General features: G+C 34.9%; 2 protein-coding genes across 5 annotated transcripts in view; both read left to right on the top strand.

Moving 5' to 3' along the window:
- Nucleotides 1-3,700: 3,700 nt before the first annotated feature.
- LOC105051459 (uncharacterized) lies at nucleotides 3,701-5,689 on the top strand. Its single transcript, XM_010931924.4, has one exon. It carries the CDS (start codon nucleotides 3,773-3,775, stop codon nucleotides 5,186-5,188), a length of 1,416 nt encoding a protein of 471 aa, XP_010930226.1. The 5' UTR covers nucleotides 3,701-3,772; the 3' UTR covers nucleotides 5,189-5,689.
- The window catches only part of LOC105052612 (uncharacterized), a 32,004-nt gene continuing 11,268 nt past the window's right edge, over nucleotides 5,238-25,973 (top strand). The window contains exons 1-13 of one of the 4 annotated variants that reach the window (XM_073252278.1): nucleotides 5,238-5,376; nucleotides 10,706-11,174; nucleotides 11,270-11,352; nucleotides 11,457-11,570; nucleotides 11,654-11,842; nucleotides 13,364-13,429; nucleotides 14,409-14,465; nucleotides 22,608-22,727; nucleotides 22,827-22,946; nucleotides 23,019-23,126; nucleotides 23,210-23,396; nucleotides 25,055-25,234; nucleotides 25,311-25,868. In XM_073252278.1, coding sequence (XP_073108379.1) covers nucleotides 10,730-11,174; nucleotides 11,270-11,352; nucleotides 11,457-11,570; nucleotides 11,654-11,842; nucleotides 13,364-13,429; nucleotides 14,409-14,465; nucleotides 22,608-22,727; nucleotides 22,827-22,946; nucleotides 23,019-23,126; nucleotides 23,210-23,396; nucleotides 25,055-25,234; nucleotides 25,311-25,868 — 2,227 coding nt within the window. In that variant the 5' untranslated portion in view covers nucleotides 5,238-5,376; nucleotides 10,706-10,729. Of the gene's footprint in view, nucleotides 5,377-8,779; nucleotides 9,675-10,705; nucleotides 11,175-11,269; nucleotides 11,353-11,456; nucleotides 11,571-11,653; nucleotides 11,843-13,363; nucleotides 13,430-14,408; nucleotides 14,466-22,607; nucleotides 22,728-22,826; nucleotides 22,947-23,018; nucleotides 23,127-23,209; nucleotides 23,397-25,054; nucleotides 25,235-25,310; nucleotides 25,869-25,973 lie in introns of those variants that run through there. The other 3 variants (XR_012138789.1, XM_073252277.1, XM_019846169.2) reach the window with 3 other exon arrangements.

Below are 25,973 nucleotides of genomic sequence, written 5' to 3'. Positions count from 1 at the left end.
TTTAGCCAAAATATGTTGAAATCGTGGATTTTTAGGTTCCCCTATTTTTTGTTTTGTTTTGATTTCCCGTCGCAGTTTGGCCGCTGCCGATCATCGGACCCGACTGCTCAACATCACTGGGGTTAGCCTCACCGATCGGAGTGGTGGTCAGCCAGGGGGAGGGCCTCCTCGTCAGGAATAAGGGGGAGCAAGAGCTCCGCTGTTCCATGAAAAAAAAAGGGAAAGAAGAGGACGCACGGGTCCTCTGTTTCTCGTGAAAAAGAAGAAAAATAAATAAAAGAAAAAAAATAAAAAATAATATAAATAAAAAATATATGAGAGAGAGAATTTCTTTCTCTTCTTTCAATCTAAACATTATTTTTTCTCTCTACTTTCTCTCTTTAAGATTTTTTTCTCTAGACTATTTCTCTCTCTTGATGGATTTCTCTCTCTCAAAGTTATTTTTCTAAGATTAGCATAGTGAAAGACTTCTTTTCGATGATTTTGATCCCGTTTAGTGAATGATCCAATCTTAAGTGGAGTTTTGATTTGGAATTTATTTAGATTTAATTTTAAATTAAAATTAATATAAAAATATAATTTTAAATAATAGACACTAAATAATCTCCTAAAGGTTAATCAATCTGTTCGTTCAGTGGTCTGTGAAAGGTAAGTAATGAATCATCTTTTTGAGATATTTTATATTTATTTTGAAAGTAAATAATTATTCTTTAAAATTATGCATGATTTATGAAATTGTGTTTTGAAAGAAAAGTGATTCTGAAATACTATGGATTATTGATTATGCATATGTTCGGTAAAAATTACGATATGTTATGATACAAAAGTGTTTTGATGCAGATCAGATTATGCTCTCAGCCTAATTATATTTTAGTAGCCTGTCAATAGGGATTATACGTTAGTACTCAGTGGACCTTGTCAATGGGGGTTGTATGCTAGTATTTAGTAGATCCTGCCAGTGGAGGTTGTGCGCTGGTGTTCAGTGGACTCTGCCAGTGGGGGTTGTGTGCTGGTATTCAGTGGACCTCGCCAATAGAGGTTAAACGTTGGTCATAGTCGAGGCTGTTGAGTTATGAGTATTTTGATTCGAATCGAATTTATGATTATATTATATGTAAATATTTGAAAATGATTGGATTTGTATTGAATTAGCATGAAATATATTTTTATATTTATTCACAGTATTTGTTTTAAAAAATTATATAATTATCTGAAATGTCTAGTTGAGACTGGACTATCTAGCTTATTATCTTTCTTTTTATCTTTTTCAGATTCAAATAATTAATTACGAACGTGAGAATATTGGGATAGAATTTTTAGAGGCGAGATTTAGCATTATTAACTTTATTGAAGTTAGATCTATTATTTTATTTTTAGTAAAATTTTATTGGATGCAAGATAATTGATTTAATTATTTAAATTTAAGTTAAATAATAATTATTTGATTTTATGCCGCTGTGATGCATTGATGTTTTGCATGCTTGTGGAGAGAGTTCTTCATAAGTATGCGGTAGTTGCCATGATTTTCAACTTGCGATCTTGGATCGGAGGCATGACACCATCGTGAATCGAAGCATATTTTTGTTCATGCCTTTGTTTGATGACCAAGAAATCCTTGCTTGTTGCATCATTTGGATTACTAAGCTCTTTATAAATTCAAGAACTCTATAAATTGAAGGAAGACGTATCAATTATTAAACTATAGTTTATATGTCATTTAATATGTGGAAAGGTGGTATGATTCCACAGTTTATTATAGTGGTGGAGCATTATCAGCTTGTTTTGATAAAATTAAATTTTAATCTGCTCATAGATGTATGTATGTATGTACACACACATGTGTGTGTATGTTTGTATGTATGTATTAATACCGATTTGTCATGGAAAATATTTGGCAAATCAAAAAAAGTAACAAGGTAATAGATGACATCTTTAGCCATGAAGATAATGGAATCGCTCTTGTTAGTCCGTTATATGCAGTAAGAAAGAGATAAATAGGTTGGCCAAGATATACTATATAAAAACAAGTAGTTCATGATAACAGGTTATGTGAATGGATACAATGCAGTTCTATAAGATGGAGTTAATTACCTCATACCTTGCAACTTGATTGTGCCGTAAATAAAGATATCTCATGAATGGATTTTGCTAATATATACATTCCCATGATTTTATATTTTGCAAGGAAAAATTTGAGTCAGTTTTATAAAGATATATTTATTAACTGCATATATAAAATTTATGGCTCGAGAAAAACTATACATGTAAAAATTAAAATTTGAAATGCATAATTAATGGATAAGATTAATTCCCATTTATCAATTATTTTCTAATATTAGATCAATCCGTCTCGGTTGGGAGAGAAGAATAGAAGAGAAAAGAAAAAAATGGAAAAGAAAATTAATTCTTTCTCTTGGGTGAGAATTTTTTTATTAACAACATAGAAAGAAAAGAAAAGAAATGGAGAGAATATAAATCTCTTCAAATCCACAACTTTTTTCTCCTCTAAATTGAGCAAATTTGGAGAGAAAAATATCGAGAGTAAATAAATTTTTCATAATTTTTATCTTATCTTTTTAATAATAAAAAATAAAATTAATATTATATTTTAATTTTAAAATTTATTTCAAACATCCTATCTAAGTCTTCCATCCGATTGAGACTCTCGTGAATGGAAAAAATCAACGAAAACAAAAGGGAAGGCTTATTTCAAGATCCTATTTAAGCCTCCCATTCGATTGAAACTTCCGTGGACGAGAAAAATCAATGAAAATAAAAGAAAAGATGAAAAAAATTAAAAGATGAGACATTTTCTTGGTTCATTTTTTGAGTTTGTTGGTTTCTTTCAAGAGTATAATAGTAAAAAAAAGTTATACTATTTTTTTTATTTTTTTTCTTCTTTGCTTCCAATCAAGGAGGGAAGAAATTATTTTTTTTTTTAAACTTTCAATAATTTTTTTTTATTTTTTTCTCTCCTTATTAATATATATATATATATATATATATATATATATATATATATATATATTTTCAAACTCCTAATGGAGGCGCTAAGTGCATCCACATCCGAGATTAGTTATACTATATCCTTCATTAACTTAATGCAGATTGGAGATTTGCATCAGATGGACATGCTATTACTAAGATTTATTTAGGGTACGCTTGATTGCATTTTTTTGATTTTTAATTTTTAAATTTTAAAAAATATTTTTTAATTTTTTAATTTTGAATAAAAATAAAAAAATAAAAAATATGTTTGATAACTACGTTGCTATAAAGCAAAAAGTAATGTTTAGAGACGGCGGGTGAAGGGCTCGATGAGGAACAAGGGTCCAGAAAGGGAGGGAGAAGAGGATGGGAAGGTGAAGAATTCAACGAGGGAGAAGGGTTCGCTCTTTATTTTTTGATTTAACGTTTTAGAGGTGCGAAAGTAAAAAAAAAAATTGAAAAATAATTTTAGAAAAACAAAAATTTTTATTTTACATATAAAATAATTTTTTGATTATTTTAATTTTAATTTTTTATTTTTTATAATATTATCCAATATTTTTTTTAAATTTTTATTTTTTTTTAAAAAAAAATAAAAAATATTTTTTTAATAACTAACCAAACGCACCCTATTTGTTTTTTTTTGACAGTCTGGTCAATCCAACAGTTCAGATTTCCTTTTACCGCAGTACAAGATCGGTCGCTCCCAACTTCTAGGGTTTTCAACACCATATAGATTTCGCCCCCAAGCGACTAACTTAGGGCAGTGCCGTGAAGCTCGCCAATGCCGGCGGGTTTCCCGACGGGAACCAGTTTCTCGGTGATCCGCCGCTCTCTCTTCTCCTTCCTCTATCCCCTGTTTATCCAAAGATCCAATCTTTCCCAAGATCTAACCCTAACCCCAGAAATGGGGAGTCAGGGGCCATCAAAGAGGCCCTTTTGCCAAAACTGCTCCAAACCTGCCCGCCTCTGCCTCTGTTCCCGTCTCCAAATCCCGCATCTCGATAATTCGATCGCCGTCACCATCCTTCAGCACAGTTTGGAGAAGAATCATCCTCTCAATTCCACAAGAATTGCCAAATTAGGGCTTAAAAACCTCGCCGTGATCGCTGTTACTGATGTAAATTTCCAAGCGCAGTTCTTGATTCGCCCTCTGGAATTTAATCGAGACTTCATGTCATCTTTGGTCGATGGAAACTGCCAGGGGAAGCCGGATTCAGGAGAAAGTTCGAATTCTTTGGCAACTCAGATTGCTAGTAATGATGATTCGGGTCAGGGAGTCCCTCAAAAAGATGATTTGGGTCAGGGAGTTCTTGATTGTTGCACCAAATGTGAATGTGACAATCATTATAATTTTTTCCAACCAAAGAAACCTCGGAATCCTTCTGAGAAGCTCATTACACAATATTTTCTATCATCCCAAGCAACCAATGCTTCAGTTATGGAAACAGATATAAAGGATGATGCTGCTCAAGTTTCTGGATTACAGACCGATAAGCAAATTGTACTGTCATCTATATCTGGATCGGAAGAAGATGCTCAGACCGAACCATTTCAATCAGAAAGTGTGGATTTTGATTCTATGAGGGAGTGCCAAAAAGTCATGGAAGACTGTGTCACAACAATCAAGGATAAATGCAGGGTAACTTACTTCAATAGTTTTCTCACAATCACTATTGAGCGCTCTGCAAAGCCCAATATCAATTGGGTTTTGGAGACTCCCATTGGAAGAGCTGCAATTTCAAATGGTTTTATGGTTAGCAAGTTGCAGAGGAAGCAATTAAAGGGAAGTGAGGAGTTTCAAGACTTTATGGAATTTGACATTGTCATACCTCCAGGATCAGCCCTCCTCTATCCAAGCGAGAAATCAATCAGTTTGGAAGCAGTGGATTTTGAGGTGAAGCATTTGCTTGTTTTGGATGGCACATGGTCAAAGGCAAAGCGGATATACCACGAGAATCCATGGTTAAAGTTTTTGCCACACTTGAAGTTAGAGTCAGGGAAGGAGAGCTTGTATAGTGAAGTGAGGCACCAGCCAAAGGCTTGGTGCTTGTCTACCATTGAGAGCATTGTTTGTGCCTTGAAGACGCTAGGGGATGATAAAGATGGGTTGGACAACCTTTTGGATGTCTTCATGTCTATGATTGCGGATCAGAGGCACTGTAAGGAAGAAAAGTTCAGAGCAATGTCTTTGTCATGAGTGCATTTGGTGCCTTTGGTTCTCTGATTTTTCTAGGTTCATAGAAATTGTGGAGGGTAGGGATGGAATTGAAGATTGAATGATCTCTGGATGCTTTCAAGTCCGGAGATGCTGCTATGATGAGATAAGAATATGCCATACCAATTGCGGGAGCCTGATTCTTTATTGTTTGACTGATACCTCTGCAGGTGATTTTTTTTAAGCCTGAAATCATTATAAATGATAGGATTCTAGATTGAAAGAAATAGATATTTGGTGTTTTATTTCCTTTTGAATGATGGTTAGAGGGATGTCTTTGATCACTTGGTTGTTGCCACTTTTTTTTGTAATTCCAAGTTGAGGCCTATATAGATTTTTCAGATTATTGGCTTTAGAAGCAAGATCATCTGTATTTTGTTAACATACAAGAACATGCCTGATATGCTTAGAGGAAGCAACCATTCTTGGACATAAATGTAGTTCTTGCAAAGAAATTCAATTTTGTTGTTAGTTGTCTAGTTAGATTCATCCTGATTATCTAGTGCTGCCTGTGGAGTACTCTCCATCCCTTCTTGACGGTTTACCTTACCAATGTAGCATTGATTTGTCATTTTTTGCTCGTTGAGAGATTTATCTCAATGATGACAACAGTATGCAATAACTTGCATTGAATTACTTGGTTGTCAAAAATTTGCTTAAGAATTCTGACAAATCAGTTAAAGTTTTGGTCTATGTTAATCTAGCCAAACCTGTAATGTAAGTCACATGCTGCATGTCTTGCTCTCACTGTTTATCATGGCAAGCCTGCATTGGCCTTTTTGAATATGCCGATCTTCCTTTTGTGAAGGTGAATCACAAAGCACTCTTCCATTCTTCCAAGGTGCTGCTCTGATGATTATGTGAATTAAGCTAGTAGTGACTGGATTCTCTTTAGAGGATGGCAAACTTGAAATTTCTCTCATGGATTGAATGTGTTTTGTCAAATTGTTAATAGACATGATTTATTTTTGCTTATTACCATGATGTGTGGAACATGAATGCTAGCTCTGTGAATGCTACTGCTGCTGCTCTGTGAATGCTACTGCTGCTAAGCGTGCCTAGTTAACTAACAAATGATATGGATCAGCCTCATTGGAAGGTAGGAAGGCTGGTACTTTTTAATGCACTAGAAGGCCTTTCCTTCAGAGCCAGGCTTATTCATCTGTGAATGTAATATGGATCAGAATTAACAGTTCAGAAATTGCAGTATGGTTCGGAGATTTTACTGTGTCAGTTACTGCTTGGATGTGCTTTTGGAAGCACAGGATGTGAAGTTGTCTTCGCATCTTCCATGTAATTGGGTCTTCCTTGCTTTCATCATACAGCCACACTTTCCATTATATGCTTTTTATGATTTTTATCTCCAACCCCTTTTCAACCCAAGGCTACTGGTTTCCGGTGTTGCCCTTCCTAACTTTGTGCTTGCTGTATCTTGTAATAACTAAACTTTCTAGAAAATAGTCTACTTAGCAATGTTGTGATAGCAAAATTTTGTAGAGATATATCAGATTAGCAGCGATGGGAGCATGCCTGTTACTCAATCTTGAAGCTGAAGTTTTTAGATGGTCAATAATTGCATGATTATTTACTGGTTATCATGTTTCCACCATCTTGCATTTAGTGGTAATGGTTAATCTTCTCCATGTTCTGATTCAATAACAGTTGATTAATCTCGAAAAGAAGGAAGATTGACTAAATGATTTCGCTTTTTCTTTTGTTGGGTGGGGGAGGAGGGAGGTGGGATTCTGTACATGCCTGCTCTTATCCTTGTCAGAAGATAATTGTCCTTTTTTTATTTCTAAAGTCTCAGCTAACAGCTGCAATGTGTTTGCTCTCCAAGTTACCGAGAAAGGAAAAGCCACTGCGTTAGGAGTCTAGGACAGCATCTAGGATTCAACGAGTGACAGATGGGTTAGGATTCCATGAATGATAGATGGGCGGCCATGAATGTGACGCATTTTTTTTAGAATTACATCTATCGAGCTCAACTTTTTTGTTAGCAAAAAAACTTACAGGTGCCTCATCATATATCCCTAGAACTTGTACCCTACACAGGCCAGGGCAAGGGAGCGGCAAGAGAGGGAGTGGGGGATACAGGCGATGAAAGCCTTGATGAAAGTACCGGAGAGGCGGTTGGGTGTGGAGGACAAGGAAGCCAGCAATGGGGAGGGGGGAACATCAGAAGTGAAGAGGTCGGCGATGAGCATGGAAGCCAGCAATGGGGAGGGGGGAAACATCAGAAGTGAAGAGGTCGGCGATGAGGATGCATGGGTTGACGAAGAGGGCAGTGCCAAAGGAGGAGCAGAGAGGGTGTGATGATGGGATGGGAAGTCACCGAGGACATCGGAAAGAGTTGGAAAGGAAGTCGAATGGATAGAGAATCAAGGTGAGTTGAGACGCTGAGGGGAGTTCAGATATGGGGATGCATGGAGAGAGAGGAACTTTGAGAAGGTTATTTTTTTCTTATCAAAAAAGTGGAAGTGAAAAATTTTTGCTTCTATTTTCAAAAAAATAGAAAGAAGGCAATCAATCTTCTTATTCTCTCTCTCTTTTTTTTTTTTTTTGGCATCAGATTTTGTGTTTCTACTTACAAAAAGAGGATACCAAATGGGCCCTTATTAAATATTAAAAGGATGTTCGGGTGTTCTTGTCATTGTGGGATTTGAGGATGGTTAGATGCATGTTGCCTTATTCTCATGTATATAGAGGATGTTTAAATAATTTAAACCCATAACATTTAAATTATAATGGAACAATTTTGCCGCTTTTAATAACTCATCTCATTGAATATTGCCATTTACTGCTTGCAATTGATAAATGGATTCATCATTAGAGTACTCTTATGTCAACCACGTGAAACTTTTGTTCTCTTATTTTATCTTCTTTATGAAGCAAATACTCTTGTAACAATCCTCTGAATACCCTTCTTCTTTTTCGTTTTATTTTTTTATTTTTTTTGGGAAAAAAAAAAGGTTCTCAGTGTCTTGGCCCCCATAAAAAGAAAAAATTCTCTCAAAATGACATTTCCCTTTCAATGCATAACATATTTCTTATGAATGTGTTGCTTTTATTTTGTCTAGACCCATCTCCACCTAAATGACTTAATTTATTGAGATTAGTACCTTTAAATTCCTTGATGCGAATCTATCTAATATATATATTATAAAAAAGAAATTAAAAAAAAAATTCTTAGCATTTAAAATTATCTATATAAATAATTTTTTCTATATCATATGTCTTTCTATCTATTAATCTTTCAAGCATTAAATTCAAATCTTGAATTAATAAAAAAATATATAAATTTTATTTATATAAATTAAATTATGTTATTAATATATGATATTATTATATTTTTATAATTAAAATCTATTTATATAGATGGTTGATACAAATAGTTGAGAATATAAAATGATATTAAAAAATTGAATGAATATTTTTTTATTATTTATATATAATTTTTTTCAATATGATTCATTTATTGCATAAAGATTCAAAATTAATTATATATATTATAATTACATGATGATCCATAATCAGGTCATATCAAAACCCAATCCGACCCGACTCCAGCCCCTTGGTACCGTATAATGAGGCCTCAGCAAAGCCAGCCTAATCACCATCGCGCTCTCCGTTTCAAAGTCCAACCCGCTCCCGATTTCCCGCCCATGGCGTCCTGAAATTCCAAGAAACCCCATTCCGCTCCCCCAGTCCCCCACCGTCTCCACCCCCGCAAGAAAAAAGAATCATGGAGCGACGCCGGCGGGCGGAGTGCGACGACGCCGCGCCTCCGTCCCCTCCGTCCAACCCTTCCCCCTTCCTCCGTGACGTCTCCAACTACAAAACCCCTCGTCCTCACTTCCCAAACCCGAACCCTGACCCCCGTTCTCCTCTTACGATCTTCTTCACCGCCTCCAAGAAAACCCCATCCTCCTCCTTGTCCACCGCCCCCTCCGCCCGGTCCGCCTTCCGCCGTCGCGCCTCCGCCGCCATTCCTCCCTCTCACTCTAAGGCCGCCCGCCGCCTTAAAGCTCTGGAACTTGAGCAGTCAAAGTCCTCCCAGAAGGCCCGGATCCGCCACCAGAAAGCCCTTATATCCTTCTCGAAATCTATCTCTGCCTGGTTGAACTTTCTCTTCAAGAACCCTAAATCTTGCGGATGCAATCATGGTGCCTGGTCTGATGATCGGCAGGACAGTCTGGCGCCCAATGGAAAGCGTGAGAGCTTGGACGGTGGCGGTGGGATTGGAGTGGGTGGCAGGTGGAGGAGCCCGAAGCGGCCGCGGGATTGCTCGTGGAAGGGTTCATTTGCTGATGATGGCACAGAGAAGGCATTCTCTATGAGGCTCTCATCGCTGAAGGCATCCTTGCAGGATGTCTGCAGCTTCGAGGATATGAAAGAGAGGATGGAAGCGTATATAAGCCAGAAAGGTCGCATTGAGGTTCTCACGATGATGAGCCAAGTTTGCAAGGCAAGTCTTTTCCATCGTGGTTATGAACTTTGGCAGGACAGTTGTTTTTAGGTTTTGGCATTACTGATAACAATTCTTAAAGGTCGCAGATTTGCATGAGATTTTAGGCTTGTTGTGGCTCTTCTTGATGCATTCGTTAAGATCTTTAGTCACCACACCAGATAATGATCTTTTTGATGGGTTTTCTTTGTGGTGAATGCTTAATAGCATCACTATCTGATTCAGAGCCAGTCATTTCTTCATCAAAAAGTTAAGCATTTTAATAAACTGTCTCTTCTGATGAAGATCTTTAGAGTTCTGTAGGGATGTATGCTGCCAGGCGAGGGGGACTCTGGTTCTGATCATATCTGTATACTTGTATCCTTGTTACTGTATGATCTACACAAGCTGGAAAATCTTTGCCAGTAAAGAATGAAGTTTGATAATAATATAGCTTAATAAATTGCACAGCAATAAAGATACTCTGTTCAGGTGACATTGCATCCCTTGAAATTTGTTGATCATTCTGAAGGCTTGCTGTTTGCTGCACCGTGCAAGAATTCCCGTGTCTAGCAACTCATAACGTGTACACCTGATACGAACCATTATAAGTTGAGAATGTAGTCCCTGCTTTCAATTTATAATTGAATATTACTCTCTGTTATTTCTGCTTTGCTACTTATTAGTCTCTAAGAAAAAAATTATAACTCCTGGAGTAGAAGTGTTAGCTCAGATACATTTTTAATGTATTGATTTTTAAGAATTTTAGAAGCAGCCTGGAGAGAAAATGCTTCCTCACATACAGTTTCAATGCATTAATTATAAGAATTTTATAAGTATCACCATATGTTTGGCTTCTCAAGCTTTGAAGCTTCTGGCTTATGTCCTTTTGTTCATACAACTTTTTCCAAATTTTTAAACGTTTGGTAGTCCATCTGTTCACATCAAGTGATAAAGTAATTGGGTTCTGTTTTGGATGAAGATGCTTTTCTTTTAGTTCATGAAATATTATCCCTGAATTCAGTTTTAGCACTAAAAATTCACTCTCTCAGAATATAGATGAAGGGAGATTGAAGATGAAGGCGCATTGTCCAGTTGTAACTGATTTAGGTGTGAAGGAGAAAGCAATTAGAGTACTCATGTGTTATAATCCAATATGGCTGCGCATTGGTTTGCACATTGTTTTTGGTGGTGATTCCTTGTTGCTGAATGAAGAAGGGAAATCAGATCAGGAGGATCTTTTCTTAAAGATGATCATAGAGAAGCAGTTCTTTGCTCATATGGGCATCGCAAAATCATATGCTTATAATAAGCTGGTGGAGGGCCTTTATAGGCCAGGTTACTTTGAAGCTCTGGGAAATATCATTTTGAAGAGGCTTTTATTGCTTGTAATTTCCCTTGACAAAGCTAAATGCGAAAGCTTGCTTCCTTTAAAATATGGAATTGATGGTATAGATGGTGGTTCTCCTTTATTATTTTGCCATCATTCTCATATAAAATCGAGCCGTCAAGTTATCCATGGTAAGTCTTAAACAATAACATGTTTTTCTATCCTGCAATTAATATTTGACTTTATGCCTTGATTCTGCTTCCTTTTCTTCCCTTGAACATTTCAGAGTTCTTGTCAGAGGTAATGCATGGAGAAGGTAGTCTTCTTGCACATCTTGTTATTCTGGGATATAAAGTAAACTATCAGCAGGTACTGTTATACGTATGCTATTTCCTATGAGTTATACATATCCCTTGAACTGTGGGTTTTCTTTTATGAGCAGGACTGAAATTCATAATCAATCATTTCTGCAGTTCCCACTTTCTGAATATGACTTCAATGTGAGAATTCTATTCGAAGATCTGCAAGATGGAATACTGCTTTGCAGATCCATTCAGCTCTTGCAATGCGATGCATCAATACTATCAGTGCGTTACCTAATAAATATCCTATATTTGTAATTCAAATTTTTGTTAGCTTTATCATCAATATGGTGGTTTTACATGGGCAGAAAGTGATGGCTCCCTCAGACACTCGTAAAAAGAATTTGCACAATTGCGCTATTGCCATGCAGTATCTTAAGCAGGTTGGGGTTCCATTATCTGATGGAGATGGAGTTCAGATAGTAGCAGAAGATATTGTCAATGGGGACAAAGAGCTAACTCTTTCCATTCTTTGGAATATGTTTGTTCACTTGCAGGTTTTTTTTGTATTTTATTTTTGTCATACTATTTAAATTTATTATCATTCCACTTATTATAGGATATTTTCTTTCTAGACTGGTGCAATATCTTCTATTACAAAATATGTCAAAATCCTTTCATTATTTACTTCTACATTAACATTATTTGTTAAAGCAGAATGGTAGGGCTGAAGGATAGTATCCTTGTTTGGAATTGATGTAGGTAATAGAGCTTCTGCCTGTATAGCTTTGGGATGTAAAGCTTCCACTAGTAAAATTTTGATAAAAAGGTTGTTATTTGTTCGGTAATTACATTTTTGAAGTACTATGAAATTTTAACGTATGTTTTGTAACTAAATTGAAAAAGTGCTTTTAGTATCAGAAAATGATAATAAGAATATTGCAGAGTGTTTTCAATTATTTAGTTATTTATATTATCAAAAATTATTGTCATAAAAAAATTTAATTTATAAATCATTTATTTTATTTTTAATCTAAATAATATAATAAATAATAAATTTTTATATTGTTACATAAAATATAATAATATTATTTTAATATTATGAGCTAGATTCAACTATACTCGAGTGGATCTCCACTCAAATTTGGTCAAGTCTAAATCAGACAATGGGAGTCCCACATCAAGGATCTGAGTCGTTGGATGTGATCCAAATCAGTGATAATAAATCACATCCAATGGCTCAGGTCATCAATGTGAAACACCCCATCATCCGATCTAGACCTAATTAAATTTGAGTGGAGATCCACTCGAGTATGCCAAGTTTAGCTCATAATATTCTTATATTATAATAATATTATAATGTAATAATATGATGTTATTGTAATATAGTATTGTAATAATATTATATTATTTATTATCATCATATGATGATGATACTAAATTGTATAATATTATAAGATATTAATTATTTTAAAATTATTTTTCATGTTTAAGTCTAAATAATATAATGAATAATACAATAATTTTTTAGGGTGTTCAAGTTCTAAAGAATATCATAAGTTGAATGATTCTTGATGATATGAATGTATTGATGTGTGTGATGATGGTAAGGGATAGTGGTCCTTTTCCTTACCTTTTGGTAGATACTTTCTCATTATAGTCTTACTCAAAATTGTTTCACTCTTGTAATATATTTTTAGATTCTGAAAAGAAAGTTTCTGCTTGAGACTTGAGCCCATGATTTAATGGGCAAATCCGTAGCTCATTAGTGAAGAAAAAATGGATTAGAGATAGAGAAGAAATGAAGACATCTTTTGAAAGTTGAGTTATATACCAAGATGAAAATTATATAAAGCCTAAAACAGCACTTATGGTTCTTACCATGATGAACACTAGCACATAGTTTTGTTCTTATCTTTCTTTACTATCATCTCCCCTTCAGCCATTTGCAGAATTACTCATCTGGTGGTTGTTACATGTGCTTTTGTAGACACTATTATATGTCTTTTTGTAGATGATTCTATAGTTTTCATATTAAAAAAATATATATGTGACATTTTGATTGCATACTTTTGCAGGTTCCCTTATTAATTGAGAGAACTTTATTGGTTGAAGAAATAATTAAGATAAAGGCATCTGATATGGTACGTTTTATGTTTCTGATTGATATTATGTTGAAGCAGGTTGAGTTTCATCTTCTATCACTCTATATACTTAATTTGCAATGCATATCTTGAAAAAATCATTTTTTTAGTTTTGCTTGTTATATGTGCTAATTAATGAAAAAACATATGGACACCCAATCATTTTGATTGCTATAGCAAACTAGTAACCCCATATGTGGGGCATGTTTGGGATCGTCATTTTTTTTGTTATTTGTCTTCCAAAGCAAAACATGAAATCTGAGACAAAAAGCCCACTTGCCATCACTATTACTTTTTTTGTTTTTGAACACTAATGTCATGATTGGTGAAAAAGACTGAAAGCTAAAAAAAAAAGCTTTCATTTTTTTTCTTTTTTATAGAACAAGGAACTTTAACCCTGTGATCACTAGCACCACCATCCTCTATCCCCTCTTTCTTCCCTCTCCTGCTACGCCCTTAAATCCTAACACCTTTCTCCATATCATCCAGATTCATGCCCTCTCATTGTTGCAGCGACCACCACGGCCACCACCTCCACCTCCTCTCTGCACCCCTAAAACCCAAATCCTTTCTCCAAACTGCCCACATTCTTTCCCATCTGTTTTCCACCATGAAACCCCGACCTCTCCATCTCCCAAAACCCTAGAAATCCCTCCCCTCATGGGGCTCTGGTTGTGCCCTCAACTGCTGCTTTTGGCGGGGGATTGTTGCTTAAGGAGGGTGGAGAAAGTGGTCTGGGAGAAGCTTGTAGTGGCATGTCAGATGTTGGAGGAGGTGCTTGCTTGGTTTTTTGTGTGTTTTTTTTTCTTTTTTCGTTTATACAAAAATGTTGACCACACGCATTCATAGGTTTTTTTTCGATAGAATTGGGTAATGCCAGCACAACTTAGCTATAATTGTTGGTGTTTTGCAAAGAAAAATTTCATCTGTTTAGTTCCACTGCTATTTCCTGACTCTCCATGCATATTTTGATTATTAGGACTGCTCAAAGTACAATACTAAAGCAAACATGAGCTTGCTTCTTGAGTGGATTCAGGTACTTCTCTTAGTTATTTTGGTTTGATCACTCGGTGCAGTCTTCTTTCGAAAATATATGGAAATTACCATGAAATTTGTAATTAATGTGGAATGAATTTTCCATGCATAAAATGTACTTGATCTTTGATTATATGATAGGAGTTTTTGTTTCTTTCTGCTAGTTTTTGTATACATTTTATTGTGGTTCTGATTCTTTGGCCCCTTTTTTTTTTAGTTCTGATGTTATATGAGCTAGTTATTGATAGCTTGCGATGTTGTCGTTAAGATACCGTGATTATCCAATTAAATTCGACTTCAATAAAAATTAAAAATACGTAGAAAGTAGTGAATCGGATCGAATCCATAGAGAAGGCAGTGTTTTGATTTGAAAACTTTGATTTTTATAAAAAGAAAATAAAAATTAAAAGTGTGAAAAATAAATTCGGTACTAAGATCTACTATTTAGATCCTAGTTTCTATTTGCAATAAAAATAAATAACAAGAATTTAAAGTGCATAAAAATAAGTTGGTACTAAGATTTACTAACTAGATCTTAGTATCTACTTGCAATGAATAAATAACAGAAATCTAAAGTGCAAGAAAATAAATTTTGCATTAATTAAAAATAAAATTCAAGTACAAAGAATTAAAAGAATAATAAAATAAAATAAAACTGTAACAAAGACTCCGAAGTCGATTGGCGCAGCCTCGTCGGGAAGCTGGTTGGCGACCTCTCCTTCTTCCTTCGTACTCTGTGGAGCGAACTGGCTTCTTTTCTTTTTTTCCTTTGGATTTGATCTTCGAGATGGTGTAGGTGTGGAGATGGTGCAGGAACAAAGCTCTCTTCTAAGCACCTCCTTAGAAGCTTTATCCGCAACCCAAAGTTTGCTTGCTGCCCCCTTTCTATGCCTCTCCCACTCTTGGATGTCTTTTCCTTATAGCCTGGGGACCCTTAAATAGGTGTTAGGGGGGAGGGGATCTTTTGATTTCACGGTATGGGACTATAGGAATAGTGCTGGACGTCGTGTTCTATAAAGAGAAATTTTATTGGAATTCGGCATTTAAATCCCGATCAAAATCGGCTTCTTTGTCTCAGATGAACTCGATTTTCATCCACGCCCCAGGCTACCAAAAATCCCGTGCTTTAAGCCTGTTCACGTGTCACAGACCCACATAAAGTTATGCCAAACTCTCGCTTTTAAATCACTTGACGTGCTTGCCTATGCCTGCTACGGACCTTGATGTTTGAACCTACACCTGCTTCTGTTTTAAATCACCCAAAGCGGCTTAAATGCTGTGAAGAATTATTTAAACCCTCTCAGTCATAAGCTATGGACCCACTCCCAAATCATCGAAGACCCACTGTCACAGGCCATTGTTCTTCCTTTATTACTTTAAATAAACCATAGGTCCCATTATTTTTTAATGCCTCATGCCTTTCTTCTCTCTCTCTCTTTTTTTAATTTTCTTTTATTCATTGAATCCCTGTCAGACGCCCATGAATTATTGTATGTCGTGCACCGGATAGGCCTGAATTTGGACATGAGCTTCATTTGTACGTGTTGAAGGACTGTTGCTTGTTGATTTACGATTAGTTTCTTATAATTAATTATTTCTGAAAAAGAACATAAAAAGTATCAAATATAAAATAATATGGCTTAAATATCAAGAATTTTAATACTTTTTATATTATATTTGATGCACTGATCACACCCTCCAACTTGAATTTTTGCTCGTTCTCGAGTAAAGAAAGGATTTAGAGTTAAGTATCATTTAACTTGAGTTTCGAATTTCATTAGGCAATTTTCAAAAGGGTCATTGATGTTCAATAGAGCATGAGTGAGGTATGTCATTAGGGTATTAATACTAATCAATATGCGAGTTAAGCCAAGAATAATAAATTTTTTCTGAATTTTTTCTAAATTATTCCTATCTTTATCTCCAAATCATTAACCTTCGTATGGGCAAGTATATTGTTACTTCCGTCCTTCATTTATTTTAAAAAAAATCTTCATATTACCCTCTTTTTGACGTGAATCACAACGCTTATTTAGGTGAAGGAGCCCAATTACTCGGTGGGAGATCAATGTTTAGACTTTGTTTTTTTTTTTTTAATATTGTACCGTTATTGAGTGTCTTAACTCTTTAAGCTTTCTGTTTGACGCATGTAGTGAGTTTTCAGCCAATGATTCCTAAACTAAATGGCTTTAGGACACTAGGTATATAATATCTCTCGGACTTACTTTTTCGAATCAAACATGCTATGAGTTAAAATTAGCTTTACAATAAAGCTTCTTTTCCCTTCATATCTTTTGATGCGAAACTCAATGTTTGCTTAGGCAAAGAGGCCCGATTACTCAGCATGAAGTACTTGAATTTTTTTTTTCTTTTTTATATATGAAGAAATGTATAGTTACCTTACACAAGTCCATAGAAAATAAACTCTTCTTTGATGCTGGTAGAAAAATTTAAAAATGCTTCAGAAAAAAATGTTTATGTTCTAAATTTAACTCTTTATTAAGTTTTCTTAATACTTGATTTCTCGATATCTCACAAATTCTCTGGTCTGTGCATCAATTTTCTTTTAAAAATGCTTGGTTTAACTCGATTCTTAAGCGTCATCAGGTGCTTAAATGCTAAATATTAACTTACTCGAGGATTAATTTTTTTTTTTTAAAATTTATTATTCTCCCTCCAACTTAATCGACATTATCCTCAATGGAGTAAGAAAAATAAAGGGTGCATACAAAGAGAAAGAAAAAGGAGAGATGTCATCTGATCTAGAAATTTTTTCAAAATTGGTTCTTCTTCCAACGTAGTCAATATTATTTTCAAATTCCTACAAAAGATACTAAGTAAGATTCGATTAACCTAAACAAAATGCAAAAAATATCAAAAAGTAGAAGCTGGGTTGCCTTCCAAAAAGCACTAAGTTTACCGTCTTCAGTCAGACTAATCAACTCTTATCTATCCTGTGTCGAATATTGGATTGACAAATTTCAATAATTTTGGATTGCCAATCTGAGGAAGATGGCCTACGATCTTTTTATTGATAAATTTTAGTATTTTATTGTCAATCTCCAGGAAGTAGTTCATGTCTCTGTTCTTAATTTTAAGAAGATAATTTACAAACCCAATTACAAACCCTTGTTTGTTGAGAATTTCTCTTATTTGTTATTTTAAAATACTCCTGAATTGAGCTTTTGAGTTAGGAGTTGAGTTCGATGCAATAGATATTGGAAGGGTGTCACTTGATTCTAAACATGCGTACTCAGGTGTGACAAAGGACGACTTCAGTTCTGGAGGAGATGATGATTTTAGAGTGGAAGAATCTGTTTCTAGGGTTGAAGAGAACGGAACTCTTGATTTATATGTCTCGGATAACTCATCCACTCTCTTCTTCCCTTTATTTTTCTCACTCAGATTGGAACCAGCATCAGTATCAATTCCAGGCTCAGATTCTTCTATGTGGTTAGTCTTAGTACTAACCTCTTTTTTTAAATTCATATTTTGGCTAGCATCAGTACTAGCCTCACTTATCTAGTCTTGGTATGGATCCTTAAGAATCTTACCAGTTTTAAGCTCAGAGATTATTTTATCATTTTTAATTTAAGGATTCTTAGATGGGACATTAGATTGATGACTAGGTCCAAGTGGTTGGTGGATGGGTGGGTTATTTTTGAAATTCGATATTGGTTGGCTCGACAATTGATCTAGTTCTTTCCTCATGGAAGACTCAGCTAACTGACCTATTTATGCTTCTAACCTGATGATAGATTGCTGTGGGGCCATAATCAGTTGTTGAAGTTGGCTAAACCTATCACTGGTTAGAGGGGTCTGTTGAGGAGGTGGGTATGAAGGCTGATTGTAATAGGATGACTGGATAGACTGACTAGGCTGACATCTATTATAGGCATAGTTTTGGTATTGGGACCTATTTTGAAAGTTTTGCGTTGGAGGAATTTGGGTCTGAGCCTGAGTCTGTTGAGGTCTCCAAGAAAAATTAGAGCGATTCGTCCAATGTTGGTTATATGTGTTTAAGAATGGATCACTAATAGGTTTGGAGTAACCTTGAGTAGCTTGAACTTGTTCTTGGATGAAATGTGAAAATTGTGCAGCCGTGGGATATTCACTCACATGATGGGTTGTGCTAGCATAGATAGAACAGATCTCCTGATGATTGGGAGGTGGTGTGTATTGTGCAGGAGATTATTGACCTAAGATTAGGAATTTATCTATAAGAAGGTCGACTTTATCTAATTTTTGGGCTATCAGATTCAAATCGGCCTTAGGACTAGAGTCTGAATGTTTGATCCCATAGAATAATGAGAATAACGATGGGTTATAGGTGGAAGGAATAAAATATTTTTTTATCTGCCTAGGTGGTTCTCTAGGATTTTCAGCCATTTGATTATCAGATTTAACATGGATCAGCTGTTCAATTTCAGAATTGGGTTTAACTAGATCAGAAAAAAAATCTTTTATCATGCATGTACCAATGCAAACCCTAATATGTGTGGTTCAGAAATTTTTTTTTTTAAAGGAAGAGGAAGAGAGGAAAGAGAAGAGAAAGAAAGAGAGAAGTTCGAAAGGTGAGAACTTTAAAAAAGCCCTAGACCTAAAGATGATAGATGAGAAGAATTAGTTGTGGTTAAGTGTTAATTGCAATCAAGTTAGCAAGCAATTTAAATCTAGATACCTATGGATTTCTTAGACTTAATAGTTCAATGTAGAGTGGCTCAGCCTAGATGCAAGTTAGGTCTGTTCTCACTTCCTTCAACTAGCTAGGTAAGAGGTGGGGTCGTGGGGGTCCCCCTATTTGCTTGCCTTAGATACCAATTGGATGGGTCAGGTAAGTTAACGGAACCAATTAAATAACTACAAGTCCACTTAGGCTTAGCTTTTGTAATCTCTTACCTTAGATACCAGTTTCAGGGATGTGTCCAAGCTTACTTTGCACTTGACTTCACCACAATACTCAAACTGAATTCAATTGATCCTAAGGGCCAACGTCTACTTAATTTTAATTAGGCTTGCGTTTATGTAGAATGCTGGTGGGTTATTTTTGGGCTAAAAAAGAGTGATGAAATCTCCATCTTATCTTGTTAATGGGTGTTGCCCTTAAATTGATTTGAGATGAACATGCACAACCAATTTCAAACAAGAGATTCTATACAACTAAATTATATGCATGAAATTAATCAAATTTGAAAGTTTACCTTGTTTCCAATGATCACCAAAAGTAAATCTAAGATGATGAATGCTTCTAAACAATTAAGTTTCTACTCTTTTCATATGATTTTTATTAGGTTTATGTGGGTGAATTTTATGTTAATTTGAAAAAAAAACAGCAATTAATACTAAAAAAGAAAGTAGTTTAGGGTTAGGATTAGGATTGATCTCATCAACTTTAAGCATTTCACCCTTCTTTTTTTTTTTGCAAAAAAGATAAAAAATTAGAAAAGTTAGTAAGCTATATTCACAAGAAAATCAAACAAATCAAACATTAAAATTGGTGCCTTCTCCGGCAACGGCGCTAAAAGTTGATAACTCGCGATATTGTCATTAAGACATCGTGATTATCAAATTAAATCCGACTTCAATAAAAATTAAAAACACGTAGAAAGTAGTGAGTCGGGTCGAATCCACAGAGAAGACAGTGTTTTGATTTGATAACTTTGATTTTTATAAAAAAAATAAAATTTTGAGGAAAGTAATTTAAGTTGGAAAACAAAATTTAAAAGTGCAAAAAATAAATTTGGTACTCAGATCTATTATTTAGATCCTAGCTTTTATTTACAATAAAAATAAATAATAAAAATTTAAAGTGCATAAAAATAAATTGGTACTAAGATCTACTAATTAGATTTTAGCATCTACTTGCAATAAATATATAACAAAAATTTAAAGTGCAAGAAAATAAATTTTGCCTTAATTAAAAATAAAATTCAAGTACAAAAAATTTAAAAAATAATAAAATAAAATAAAACTGTAATAAAAACTCAGAAGTCGATTGACGCAGCCTCATCGGAAAGCTGGTTGACGACCTCTTCTTCTTCCTTCGTACTCCATGGAGCGAATTGGCTTCTCTTCTTTTTTTCCTTTGGATCTAATCTTCGAGATAGTGTAGGCATGGAGATGGCGCAGGAACAAAACTCTCTTCTAAGCACCTCTTTTTTAGAAGCTTTCTCCCCAACTAAAAGCTTGCTTGCTGCCCCCTCTCTATGCCTCTCCCACTCTTGGATGTCTTTTCCTTATAGATGTTGGGGGGAGGGGATCTTTTGATTTCACGGTACGAGACTATAGGAATAGTGCTGGACGTTGTGTTCTGTGAAGAGGAGGAATTTTATTGGAATTCGGCATTTAAATCCCGATCAAAATCGGCTTCTTTGTCTCAGACGAACTCGATTTTCATCCGTGCCTCAGGCTACCAAAAATCCTATGCTCCAAGCCCGCTCACGTGTCATAGGCCCACATAAAGTCGTGCCAAACTCTCGCTTTTAAATCACTTGACGTGCTTGCCTACGCCTGTTATGGACCCTAATATTTGAACCTGCGCCTGCATCTGTTTTAAATCACCCAAAGCGGCTTAAACGCTATGAAGAAATTATTTAAACCCTCTCAGCCATAAGCTATGGATGCACTCTCAAATCACCAAAGACCCACTGTCACAGGCCACCTTTCTTCCTTTATTACTTTAAATAAACCATGGGTCCCATTATTTTTTAATGCCTCATGCCTTTCTTCTCTTTCTTTTTTTTTAATTTTCTTTTATTCATTGAATCTCTGTCAGACACCTATGAATTATTGTATGTTGTGCACCTGACAGGCCTGAATTTAGACATGAGCTTCATCTGTACGTGTTGAAGGGCCATTTGATTTACGATTAATTTTTTATAATTAATTATTTCTGAAAAAAATATAAAAAGTATCAAATATAAAATAATATGGCTTAAATATCAAGGATTTTAATACTTTTTATATTACATTTGATGCACTGATCAGTTATCCTGTTGAATTCAATTGTTATGTTGTTTTGAAAAATGATTTTACTCTTTCTGTAACCTGCTGTTCTTTTTGATATTCTGTTTGTTGAGATCTCTGTAAATGCTGCTTGAGTCCACTTGAGTTCTTGTTAACTATAACATTCATCAATTCTATCAGTACTTTAGGGGATTAAGTTTAACAGAATTGTCATGGTGATGTGGTCTTAAAGAGGTAGAAAATTAGGTCCAGATAGGCCCATGAGCCAATTCATTTGCATTTCAGGCAGAAGTGCAATCATGCTTATGCTTGAATTTTGGATGCTAATGCTGAACAAATAGGTAGAGGTATCAATATTCATGATACTGATGCTGATCAGGGAGTATATGTTGGTTAAATAATCTGAGTTTAATCCTTGCAGGTTCTAAATTTTCCTGAAAGAATTATCAGTTGGACATATTGTTGTTCAACCAGTTTATTGCAAATAGTATTCTTAAGTCCAATGATGGAAATGTGCTAGGAGGAGCTGCAGAGTACTTTCCCTAAATGAATGTTCCTTTTCTAGTCAAATGGATCTAGAAACTTAGCAAAATTGCAATAAATGTTTAAACTTTTTTTGAAAGAAGAAAATATGGTTGTGGAGTGTAATCACAAAATTTGGTGATTTAGTGCAGCTTCTTGGGTATTTTTCACTTATTGATTTGGTAGTAGCAGTAAGTTCATATTCAGTAGCTTCTTTGGTTGTTTTGGTTTTTCATTTTGTGGAATATCAGATGCCTTAGTTGTTGATTTGGAGCTGGACTTCTTATACACTTTTTATCATATTTCTCTGTAATAAAATATTCAGGCTATTATTTTTTTTGTCTTGGTGATTTCCGTTCGCTTCTTGAATCCAAATGTCTAAATGATGTTTTTTTGGTTTACAATCTTGTTAAATTTCAGTGCTAGGCTGGCTTTCTTTACTTTGACATATGGGAGTTCCTTCATTTGTATGCGTTCATATGTACAGCATCTCTTCATTTTATCTGCAATCTATCATTCTCTTGCTGTTTTCTAAATATTGCTATTTATTAAACAAATGCATTCCTTATTTATATCATGGTAAACATTCAGAATTACTTATAATATTATTTTCCATTTTTATATTTTAGTATGATATGTATTTATTTTATTACAGGCAATTTGCGAGAAATATTGTGTCAAAGTCGATAACTTCTCTTCTCTGATTAATGGAGAAGCTTTGTGCTGTCTGATTGACTACTATTCAGGCATTGAAGTTCAAAGATGTTCTTCTAAGGTTGAGATTTAATTACATTTTCTATTTGTTCACTATATATTTTTTGTTTTCTTCTTAGTTTACTTTGTCATTCTTTATATGGGTTCTTATGATATTTAGGACAATCAGAATGAATGTCATGAAGCATTAATTAGGCGTGGTGATACAGATTCTAGTGTTGCTGTTCGCAATTTTGTTTTAGTTCAAAAGATAACTGCAATGCTGGGAAACATTCCTGAGGTAGAATGTAAATTTGCAGAACATTTGTTTCTTTATGTTTCCTTATCTCATTCTGCTATACATATTCCACAGGTACTGCAGTTAGGTGACTTACTAGATAATGATTCATCTTATGATGAGCGGAGTGTGATAATTCTTCTTGTATTTTTTGCTTCTCAACTGATTCACCGGAAAAAATTGGTAAGGCTCCATGCACATGTTATTTTGTATGATTTGATGATATTATTCTTGACTATAACATGTGTGGGAACTGCATCTTTTAGGATCAACTAAGATCATACAGATTTACAAGTTCAGATTATGGAACTCCAAAGATTAAGCCTTCAGCAGTTTCTTGGCTGTCAATTTCCGTGGATGCTTTGCATAGTACATTCAAGTCTCAGGGAGAAAATTCGCTGAAATTTGACTCTCCACTGAAAGAAGCAGCATTGGATAATTATGATGCTGAAGGTTTGGTTCTGTTGTTTACCGTTGAAGTTTAGATTCATCTTGGTTATTTCTTGATGATAATATAATTGAATTCATGGCATGATGATTTCTTACTATGGGCATAATTCACTAATAAATCTAGGATCTCAGTGTTCTATTTACATTGATGAGTTCTATAAAGTCCTTTTTCTGTATTGAATTTTTTTTCATTTTTTTTAATTATTTAAGAAAAAGGGTTTATCTGATCTGACATATATTACTGTGAACTCAAAATAGTCTACAGGTTAGGACGATGTTACTTGTGAGTTGTTTCAAAACTTGCTTTTTTAGTGTATGTTTTGTGATGCTATGAAAGTATGTTTCGATAATGCAGGTTTGGATCTGTCATGCAATGCAAATTTTTTCTTTTATTTCATTTTCTTTTATGTATTTTGAATTTCTAGTGTTCTACTGAATGAATGTTGATAAAATTTTTCTCTCTGAGATTCAAATATAAAGCTGCAGAAAGTTATCCTGATAGAATAAAAAAATGTCCGGTACTTTTTATGGTAGGATTAGTGCATGCTCTTGCAGTCTTCCGCCTTCCACCTTGTATGGTTTTGACCTAAGAACTAGTTTAGGACTGATTATGGGAGGGAGATGCTTTGCTAACCCCAAAAAGAAAATCCTGTTAAAATTTCCTGAGGTTGTTTTTGCCAGCTTCGGTTAGCTGTAGGATGAAATGAGATTCATTTGTTTGTAAACTTGCATTTTGATGAGGCTTGAAGAAGCGTACAGAGAGAAGAGAGAAAAGAACTGCTTTGAAAATTCAGAAAAATAAACCAGTTGATATTGAGATCTTCATATATTTATTGGTCTAATGAATGTCTTGTAATGTGTAAGGGGAAACAATTTTTTAATTCAAGTAGGACTTTTCCCCCTTAAAAAAGGTGATGTCCTTCATAAAACCCTCTGATGTTCCCTTAGGCTTGAAAGGGTCTAGAAGAAGGAAGTTGGCGATGTTTATATACAGAATTGCATTCAACTCTAAGGCACATATTATAAGTGAAATAACGTACTGGAACTCGGCCTGATAGGATGCATAAAAGATCGATTAAGGTGTGCAGGAATCAAGTCGGTTTAATAAGTTGCGGCATTTATAATTTGTTCATCTGATGGTACTTATACCTACTTGTAGCATTAAAATTACTTCCTTTGTGCTAAAACCACATATGTCATGATCTGGTGTCAGAAGTCAGTTTCTGGAACATCAGAGGTAACAGCAATATGTTTTTCTGAAGAAAAATAATCCTTTTTATATTCTTGTGGATGTCAGGATAAAAAATTCAGGCATTTTGCAAATTCCATTTTTTCTGTGTTTTTTTTTTCTTGCTCCAGCTAGCTTTTTCTTCCCTTCATTTAATTGATTTAACCTTCTTTCTGTTATATAAGAAAACTGTGACAAGATCCCCTTTTTTTTTGGTATTTATTGGGTTGGACATATGTGAAGAATTTCTTCTTTGATTGCAAAAGTGCACTTTGTATCAGCTGATGTTGCACTATAATTGGTTAGTTATGGAATAGGTTGTCTCCTTGTAGCTCTAATAATTTTCTATTTTTTTTCGTTTGTTATATCAGCTTATATGTTGTTTAAACTGTTTCCTTATGACACCTGGGCTATTGCTATTTTTTTTTCCCAGAATGGGCTGCAAGAGTTATTCAATCTTACTTCAGGGGACATATTGAACGAAACAAAATCTTGAAGATTAAAACGGCAACATCCTTTTTGCAAAATGCTATTCGGGCCTGGTTATCTGTGACTTCAAAAAGTAGATCAGACACAACCAATCTTGCTTGCTCTATCCAGCAGCCATCATCTGGTATCTTTTATTCATTATTCGTTTATAGTTTTGCCTGACATGGAAAACCTAACATACTATTTCACCAAAAATTCAGGAACCTATGACCAATATATCACGTTCATAATTGAAAGGCACAGGTTTCTGCAAATAAAAAAATCTGCCCTGCTTATTCAACAAGCAGTAAGGGCTTGGATTGCAGGAAGGCATCAGAGAAAGTATAGTGCATTTTCAAAAATCATAATTTTTTCAGACCATGTAACAGCAGCCATTGCTTTGCAGTCACATATTCGTGGTCAAATTATGAGGTCTAAATATGTTCATTTACTTGCTCAGTTACAAAAAAAGCAAGCTGTTTGCAGATGGGAACCTCTTGAGCCTCCAAGCTTGGCTGCTATCAAGATACAGAGGGGTTGGAAAAGATTTACTACACGTAATTTCTTTCTGGAACAAAAGTCTGCTGCAACTAAAATCCAGAGTAATTGGCGTTGTCGTTACAGAAGGATGAGCTTTGTGACCCTAGTTGGAGCAATCATAAAGATCCAGGCAGGCATTCGAAGCCTGTTAGGTCATAAGGCGTTTATACGATATAGACTTGCTGCTGTTGTAATCCAACGATTTTCAAGGGGGTACCTTGCTCGAAACAGGCTGTTAGGTTTGTCTTTTGCTGATGCCCTAGTGATTATGTTCAATTATTTGGTTGAGTAGACGAGTTCTGTATTCATTTTTCAGCAATATTTATTGTCCCAACTTCTGTTAT

This window comes from Elaeis guineensis, chromosome 2 (assembly GCF_000442705.2).
Source record: "Elaeis guineensis isolate ETL-2024a chromosome 2, EG11, whole genome shotgun sequence".
In the NCBI taxonomy this organism is placed as follows: domain Eukaryota; kingdom Viridiplantae; phylum Streptophyta; class Magnoliopsida; order Arecales; family Arecaceae; genus Elaeis; species Elaeis guineensis.
Note: the sequence above shows the minus strand (reverse complement) of the source record. Positions and strands in the feature narration are given on the sequence as shown.